The 9,457-nt window shown below is 44.0% G+C and overlaps 1 protein-coding gene across 1 annotated transcript in view; it reads left to right on the top strand.

The window, feature by feature from the left end:
• Positions 1-3,754, top strand: part of OAT (ornithine aminotransferase) — a 24,762-nt gene extending 21,008 nt beyond the window's left edge. The window contains exons 9-10 of the mRNA XM_019502964.1: positions 1,088-1,232; positions 3,196-3,754. Coding sequence (XP_019358509.1) covers positions 1,088-1,232; positions 3,196-3,356 — 306 coding nt within the window. The 3' untranslated portion in view covers positions 3,357-3,754. The remainder of the gene's footprint in view (positions 1-1,087; positions 1,233-3,195) is intronic.
• Positions 3,755-9,457: the final 5,703 nt, after the last annotated feature.

The raw sequence follows: 9,457 nt of genomic DNA, 5'->3' as shown, positions 1-9,457 counted from the left end.
TAGAAGTCAGGCTGATGGGCCTATAGTTAGCCGGATCCACTTCCCTCCCTTTCTTGAAGATAGGCACCACATTGACCTTCTTCCAGTCTTTGGGCACTGCACCAGAGCGCCAGGAGTTTTCAAAGATCCGTGCCAGAGGCTGGGCTACGATGCTTGCCAGCTCTTTGAGTACCCTGGGGTGTAGATTGTCAGGGCCGGCTGACTTGAGAGTGTCCAGCCTCTCAAGGTGTTCCTTTATGAGGCCAGCATTGATGGAGGGCTGAGGATCTCCCTCACCTGGACCTCCCTGTCCTGTAGCGGGCATGGGCGTCCCATGGGACTGATGAAAGACTGATGCAAAGTACCCATTTAATAGGTTGGCTTTTTCCTGGGCATTAGTTGTCCCATCTGGTTAATGTCCCATGCTTAATTACTTGTTTGTCTACTACATTTATTTAATTTCAAAATAAATTCTGAAAATCATTCCTATAAACTTGTTTTTAGTTTATTTTAATTGTACTGTCTCACAATTCTTAGGAGTAAAGATAAGTTATAGATATTATTGAAGAAAACACCTTTGCTTGGTGAAAGACCAGTATTTCAGTAGAGTTATTTAAAGTTGATCAAATTACTCTCTTTTAAGCCTTTTTCCATAAAAAAGAAAAGAAACCTGCTTGCTTCATTTTATTACAACAACTTCAAAAAGATATCAAAGTCTATTATTAGTTTGATTTAAACTAACATCTGGTGTTGCAACTCAAAGAGAAGCTGTTAAAAATCATGTCAAGAATCTGTATTTTAATAATTAGGAAATTACATAATTAATGATATTTAATGTAAATTATTAACTTAAAAAAACCCTCATGGTTGCCAAATGTATAGAGCTGAGAACTTCATAGATCAGATTATTTTCCAGGTCAATGTGGATGCTTAGGTCTTTGTTGTGACTTTTTTAGTGGATATGGCTTTTGTACTCTTACCATTGAGCATTGTTTTACCTAGTATATTTCATGCTTATGCATATCAGTATGGTGTATTCCCTATTAGTAGCTAGGACCCAAATAACCAAAAAGTTATGCAGTTTTCCTGAGCTCCATCTTCTTTTTAGGTAATAGAAGAAGAAGGCTTAGCTAAAAATGCAGAAGCAATGGGTATCTTATTGAGAAGTGAACTCATGAAGACACCATCAGACATTGTGACCTGTGTGAGAGGGAAAGGATTATTAAATGCCATTGTTATTCGTCAAACTAAAGGTAAAGAAACTCTTGACAAATTACAGAATCAAAGTGTGAGCAAGAAAAAAAAGTAAGATATTTTGTGGGATGGGGGATGACTTATTGGGGTTCATGTCTTGGCTGGCTCATCATAGTCTCTAGGGTTGCTTGTACATGCCACAGGGGTTTAATTTGGTTTAGTTCTCCCTAAACTGAAAGGGTAGGTTTTTAAAAACACTGCTTCAATTTAGGGAGAATGAAACTGAGCTAAACCCCCATGGCGTGTACACAAGGGTGGGGGCCTGATCCTTACCTGCCTCTTCAGTAGCAGGGAAGGGGGCGGGGTGAGCTGCCGGTGGGCTGACTGGTCCCTGAGCTGCGCAGGGGTCCTGGGGGGCTGCAGAGGGAAGCTCTGTCATCCCCCCCCTCCCCCCCTCCCCCCAGCCACAGAGGGAAGCACTGGGTCTCTGCACAGCTCAGGTAGGCAGGCTCTGGGGAGGGAAAAAAAAAGAAAAGATCAGGCTTGCTGCTTTTATTTTCTCTTTTTCCCCTTTGGTGGAGCCTGCCTGCATGGGCTGCTGTTGGGTCTCACAGCCCCTGAGCTGCGCGGAGCCCACCAAGCCCTGAGTACGTTGGCTTTCAGCACCCTGTGCACTGTTGCACTTTATAAGGTAGCAAACTAAAACACCTTGGAGGTATTTTATCTTGCTATGTACCAAAGTAATTTAAATGCATCGCCAAGCATGCAAACAGCAACACCATTAAAGCGGAATATGCTGCCAAACGTGCAGACAGCCACACCGTTAAAGCAGTGCAGAAGTGCATTTAAGCCGCTTTAAAGGCCTATTTTGTGGCATGTGCAAAGTTTGTGCATACAGCTGCATGCTTTTGACAAAGGCAGCTTTTCCTTTCTGGTGTATTTAAATGGGAGCAGAGTATTGTGGTAAGCCAGTGGTTCTCAACCTTTTTTAGTCTGTGAGGATTTTATGTATTGACGTTTGTGTTGCTGCCATCATTGCCATCTCTGGTGTTCACAAATATAGTCTATCAAATAATTGCTTGCAGTAATCTTCACATTTCTCCACTGTTGCCAATAAACACTCTGCCAGCTGTTCACGGAAACAAAACTGGATGGAACATACGCCTTTTGCAGCATGCCCTGGAATTCACTCTCAGATTAAGGAAGGACTTGCCTTCTAGAGTTTAAAGGCACATTGTGAGGATGCCTTGCTTCCTTACTCCCAGGTTTGCAAAGCCTGGTTAGAATTGAAGCAGGAGAAATGAATGTAACAAGTTATTGGGAAGCAAAATTGAGAAAAAAATATTTTCAGGGACAAATACCTTGAATCATACCAGAAAGTGGCTAAAAAGCCAGGGTAGCGTACTGTTATTACATATTCTGATTTGTTCTGCTGCATGTGGTACTGTACTTTTCTGTGATAGGAAAATTTCTAATAAATTTGTAATCACTTTGAGATGTGAACAATGTATTGAAATGCTAACCTGCCTTCAACCTCCCTTCTGCTGTGTTGTTTCTTGTCTTACACTTAGATTGCAGCATCCAGGTACTTAACTGCAGTGATTGGGGTTGGTGGGGATAATCTCCAGTGCCTAGATGGAAAGTAATGTCATTGGAGCAAAGGAGGGTGTGAATGGAAAATGAGTTCCTCAGTTTGCCCCTTTTTGGGCATTAAATCTATGTTAATTTATAATATGCTGCAAAATAGATGGCATGTATCTTCCATTAAAAATTCTTAACTTAGAGATGCAAAAAAAGCAGGTGCTTGAGGTAGACTTGGTGCCAGGGCATCACGTTTTCCTTGTTAACATACCTGGAAAGATGCTTATGAGCAGCATTTACAATAAAGAACTGTACATATTTAATCTTTCTGCTGCCAGGTGGCAAAGAATTCGCGATCTGGCCCCACACACAAATCACCAGTAAACATTGCACCATTTATTTTACTGTAGTGTAAACATGTCTCTTCTTTTTTGGCTTTAGACTACGATGCCTGGAAAGTGTGTCTGCGGCTTCGTGATAATGGACTTCTTGCCAAACCCACACACGGTGACATCATCAGACTAGCACCTCCACTTGTGATCAAGGAGGATGAAATCAGGGAGTGCATTGAAATAATTCACAAGACCATTCTGTCTTTCTGAAGACACCATATTTTAAATGTATTTGCTAGTTGGCCCAAGGTGCTGTGCGTGGAAAAAAGTGGTCTATGAAGGCCTGCTCTTGAAGCAAGCATCATCCACTCCCTTAATCCAAAAGGATTTAACTCTTCCAAAAATTAGTCATGTTTAGGCCTTTAAATTATAATGGATTGGAAAAAGGCATATTGTGACTCCGAAGAGCTTCCAACCTCTGGCAACTATTTGGAAACAAAGTGGTGATACTATATTTAGTGTATCATGTATTACATACTTCAAGTCAAACTGCCTGGCAGGAACCTGTATGTAGATGCCTTTTTAATTGCTGAAAGTTTCAGTCAAAGCTTAAAGCATAATTTATGTATATTTTAATAAGAATAAAATGGTGCCCTCGTAAAACTACACAAAACTTTCTGTTGAGTATATTTGATGTTTGGTGCTGCGTTTGTAGGGCTGAAGATCTTGGCACTAATGGCATCATTTTTCTCGTCCTTTGTTGATAGTTATGAAAAGGCTTCTAATCATTAAGGCTGCTTATGGATGTGAAACTCCCACCCCTCAGCACTTTATATTAAACTTGGTGTGCCCCTGCGCTGAGTGCAGCACATGCCCAAAAAAGGCATCATGTTAGTTTGACCCAGTTCACCCAAGGTCTGTATAGATTGCACACTTCAGTGGGGCTTTTTGACACTTTTATTAAGATTCATAGATTCATAGATACTAGGGTCAGAAGGGACCTCAACAGATCATCAAGTCCGAACCACTGCCCTGGGCTGGAAAGAGTGCTGGGGTCAGATGAGCCCAGCCAGATGCTTATCCAGCCTTCTCTTAAAGACCCCCAAGGTAGGAGAGCACCACCTCCCTTGGAAGCCCATTCCAAATTCTGGGCACACTGAACATGAAGTTCTTCCTGATGTCCAGCTTAAATCTGCTGTCTGTCAGTGTGTGACTGTTGTTCCTTGTTACCCTAAGAGGCGCCCTGGTGAACAGAGCATCTCTGGTTCTTTGCTGCGCCCCCCCTAATGAATTTTTAGGCTGCCCCAAGATCACCTCTCAGCCTTCTCTTGTGGAGGCTGAAGAGATCCAGGTTCCTTAGTCTCTCCTTATGGGGCTTGACTTGCAAACCCTTAACTGTACGAGTGACCCTCCTCTGGACCCTCTCGAGGTTATCCACATCCTTCTTAAAGTACGACGCCCAAAATTGGACACAGTACTCCAAATGCAGTCTCGCCAATGCCGCATAGAAGGGGAAGTATCACCTTGGCTCTATTTGTCATGCATCTGCTAATGCATGATAAAGTGCATCAGCTTTGCTGATGATTTCGTCACACTGACGACTCAAGTTCATCTTGGAGTCCACTACGACTCTGAGATCCCTTTCCGTTTCTGTGCTGCTGAGAGGGTCATTCCCCAACCAGTAGGTATGCTGGATATTTTTACGCCCGAGGTGCAGCACTCTGCATTTGTCCTTGTTGAACTGCATTCTGCCCACTTTTCCAACCTGTCCAGGTCTGTGTGCAATCATTCCCTACCCTCCAGTGTGTGCACTTCACCCCACAATTTAGTATCGTCCACAGACTTGGACAGAGTACACTTCATGCCCACATCCAAGTCACTAGTGAAGACATTGAAGAGTACAGGTCCAAGGACCGAGCTCAGCTGGACCCCACTTCCCACATCCTTCCAGGTCGAATAACTGACTGAATCTGCTATTGGATTGAAGTGTCAAAAAGCTGCACTGAAGCATGTGATCTATACAGATGCTGGAGATCTAGGTCAAACTAACACACTTCCTCTGCCAGTAAAGCGCTGTGTTTTTTTTTCATGTCTGTCAGCTGCCTAAGATTTGATAAACTGGATACCCTGCTGATAAATGCAGTAAGCACAAACTGGTATGTATTTTGAATGTGTTGCACTGAACATTATTTTCAAGAATGTGATCTTGGTATTTGGCTTCCAAATTTGTAAAGTAGATCTGAATGTACAGGTCTTGCTTTATCATTTTTAATCTATTACCTGTCTATAATTTAGAAGTTTGTTTACATTAAGAAATGGTGATGTGCAATTGAAATGGATAATACAATCACAAGAACTAAATTCAACCCTTGCAAGAGCTTTTTTTAGTAGCTCAGCATAGATGAGCATTACATTTCTTTCCAGCCGTCATCACATTGGAAGTTTCTGTACCACTTTCTTCAGGACGCAAGTTCCTACGCCTTTGGATGTTGCCACATGTAGAATTAAACACGTGTCTGCAGCGATTATGGCTAATTTTCCACTAGGCTTTTTCATGGCTTTAGTTAATCAGCCTCCTTTCTTGGATCAGATGGTGCTGTTTCATATGAAGTAGGGCTCTGGTTAACCAATGCCATGCACATCTAACCTGTGAACTAGAACTAGAGAACCTTAGGCTGACTCACAGGTAGGAATATCAATCTATTGTGGATGAGTAAAACAAATATACATATGAAGAGATCCCCGCTCTCCTGTGTATACATCTCAGAGACACCTGCATGGTAGTTCCTGATGAGTTTAGGGTGACAATGACAGAATGTATAGCCCAGTACCAGTGACTCTCAGAGTTGCAAGATTGTCATACGATATAAGCAGGGTTAATGGTATAACACAAAGCTACATATAACTGATGCCAGCAGAAGTCTGTTCATTGACTAAATTGTAGTAGATGTCTTGATCTTCCCAATAGAGCCTTGTAGCATTCTGGGGAATCCCTGTGGAAGCAGGACACAGGGTGCATCTACACATGCATTTGAGCCAGCCTAAATTTACTCTGGTGTAAGCTACTGTGGCGTAAGCACTTTCAGGCAGGCATTTACACATGTGAGGATAAGAGAGCAAATTTGCTGCTCTTTGCACCAAGTTTTCTGCAGTCTTGTAATGGGTCCCTGCTGCCACCAAGGGGAACTCTAGGCTCCCCCTGTGTGCTGTCCCAGCTGTCTCCTGGCCCTGGTGGGCTGCCTGGTGCTGGGATAGGGACAATGTCCCCTTACCCCATCAGCAGGGAGCTCCTGGCTCTGGCTTCCCAATCAGGGGCAGGGGACTTGGGAAGAGTTGCAGAGGAGGGGCACAATTGTCAGCTAGCCTACCTTTAGCTGTCCCACTGCCAGATTGGGGCAGGGGGCTGGAACCCCCCCCACCCCTTCAGCTCTTTCCAAGCCCCATGCCTCGATCACCCAACCAGGGCATGGGGCTAGGACCTGTCCCTGACCAGGACAGTTCCCAGCCCCTGCATGCTGGGTGGAGGTTAGGCAGCTTGTTTCCCAGTCAGCTCCGCAAGCCTGGAGCTGGGGGGGAACAGGCTGGGGAGCTTGTTCCCCACCCAGCTCTGTGAGTGTACAGCTGAGTGGGGAACAAGTTCCCCATCCTGGTGTCCCCCTCCCGGGTCTGCACTCGGTTCCCCTGCCTTTGCCAGCGGGAGCACCCAGCACCAGCTCCATGAACATGGGGCTGTGATTGCGGTGCCAGTGCTGGGAGATCCATCCACAACACAGAACCAACCGGTGCTGGGAGATAAGGGTCTTCCAGCTCCCTGATCGTGATGGCAAAACAGGGACTGGGAGATAAAGATCTCCTAGCCCCTGCTCCCTATTTGTGATCTTGGAGCAGAGGGCTTGGAGCTCCCTGCTGCTGGGGCAGGGGGACACTTTCCCTGCCCGGGGTTCTGTGGTGGAGCCTGACCTGGCAGCAGGCAGCTCCTGGAGAGTGGTGAGGGAGCTATCTCCTGCCTCCTGGTGGATGGCTGACTGGGAGCAGATTTTGTTCCTGGTCAGATGTGTACATGAGCAAATTGACTAATCTCAGGTAACTTTGCTACTTGCATTTGTAGGTAGCAAATTGACTCAGGAGTAGGGAGCTTTACTGCATAGTAAGCATGTGCATGTGTAGACATGCACTTCACAGTAAGCTATGCTAATGCGCAGTTAAGCATCTTGTGTAGATGCACTCCAAAATTCCTTATTACTTTTTAGCATTATAGTTCCTTACATATTGGTGTAAGCCAGGGGTTCTCAACTTTTTTAGATTCAAGTCATCCTTTGTTAGGTTCAAGGCACCCTTCAGAAAAGGCCAGTTTTTAGTTGTTGGTCATTTTTTAATTATGGAAACATAATACAGCAATTTTTTCCATTTCTAAGAACTCAGACCACAACAGGTCAAAATGCTTTTAACACTATGGATTCTTATTTGAAGTCATTAGGCACATCCAAACCTGTGCAGATGTGCCATATGTGGTGCTGCAGACCCATCTGCAGTGCCACACACTGCACATGCAGATGTTCCCTGAACTTCTACCTTGCGGGGGGGTGTTGTTTGACCCTTAGAAATCCTGGGGTCAAAAACACCCATGCCAAAAACAGGATGGTGCATGTGGCGGCAGCACACAACATCCAAAACCGGAGCCTGGGCAGCCAGAGCTACACTCCATCTGCTGGCCAGGCTTCCTGCTGCAGGAGTGCTGTGTCTGTAGCTCTCACAGGCCCCTAAAACCCCAGGTAAGGCTGCTGGAGCCAGCACAGTTGCTGTCCCCAGCCTTCCCTACCCCACCCAGGGTAACCTGGCATGTGCCAGAGAGCGTGGCATGGGAGTTCCCCGGGGCAAGCAGCAGTGGTGCAAGGTGTGCCGCTACTAATTCTCCCCAGGGAAATGCACGTTTCTGCTCATCTGGATGTGCCCATTGGGATATTTTTGTGTAACATGTTTGCTCACCTAACAGTGCTAACACTGTGTGGCACTCTGTCACCCTGATAGGATCTCAAGGCATCCCAAACAGGATTTGTCCCCATAACAGTAACAAGACTGGCATGTGAAAATTAATCCTGGAAAAAAATCTGAGCACCCTAGTTGAAAATCACTAATGTAAGCTATACCTATATTATTTCATGGGTCTTTTATTGCAAATCTGATCTTTAAGTATCATGTGTAAGCTTGCCTTATCCAAGGACTGTATTCGCCTGGCCAGCAAAGATAGGCTTAAAAAGAAAAGCAATCAGAAATTCTGTCTGTCTTAGGTTTGCTAGTGATACAAATTTACTTGTCAGAATATCGGTGTAAGAGGGAAAATGCACTGACCCCAAATTGTTACCCACTTTGTATTTTTTAAATGGTAGACGTAGCAAATGTCCCTTCATACTTGGCATCCAGAACTTAAATCTAATTCAATGCAAGAATGAAAAGCAGATACCAGCAACAAGACGGGAGCAAGAGCTAGAATAACAGTAGGAAGTTTCATAATTCTTTCTCACTTCCCTTCTGTAGAGATTAAAGTGACAAAGACACACTAAAATTAGAATGACTGTCATGGTTATTTGGAGGAGGCAGGGGAAGAAGAGGAGGGTTTACTACTTTCTTGTATTTATACTTTTTGTTCTCTGCCTATCTGCTATTGAACATTGGCTGTAGTATGGGCAAATTGTGAGTGATAGCATGTCCATAACATAAGTAAACCTCTCGAAAATAGAACTGATGCTCTTGTAAACCAATCTCCTGTCTTCTTATTCTGGGATTTCATTAGACTTAGACATTTTCTTCAATGTTCTTATTACCAAAGTGGACAAATAAAGTTTCCTTAGTTTTTAGAGGAGAGAGGTAGTTATCTATGTTATCTGAAGTCAGGCAGAAGGCAGGTGCACCTCTACCCTGCCTTCTGCCTTACTTCTTCATGGCAGAAGTTCAGTGCTTCAGTGTGCCTTTGGATATCCTCTTGCAGATCTTAAAAACCACATTGAAATTGTTAACGACTCTAAAATACATTCTGAATTATGCACAGCCTTATTTACAAGCTATTTCCTGAAATAAAGCAAGAGTTTTTGTGTTTCTTCCTGTTGCCTCATAATTTTGTAGGCATCGGAGATGACAGAGGGAGAAAACCAAATGAATCCATCCCCTAGCAAAACAGAGCTGTTCCAAGTCTACTTTTCTGTGATGGCCATGGCTAGAGTTCCTTTCAATTTGCTCTTTGCTGGCTTGAAGGCAGTTAGTATTTTAAAATTAGCTATAGTTTTAATACTTTTCAAGGATTTGGGTTTACTGGAGAGAGCAGTAGCATGTGTACTCCATGCTTACAATTGAGTCACTGTAAGAAATTTACAGAT

This window comes from Gavialis gangeticus, unplaced genomic scaffold (assembly GCF_001723915.1).
Source record: "Gavialis gangeticus isolate Ggan-Ray unplaced genomic scaffold, GavGan_comp1, whole genome shotgun sequence".
Taxonomy (NCBI): domain Eukaryota; kingdom Metazoa; phylum Chordata; order Crocodylia; family Gavialidae; genus Gavialis; species Gavialis gangeticus.
The sequence above is the reverse complement of the archived record's forward strand: the minus strand, read 5'-3'. Positions and strand labels throughout refer to the sequence as shown.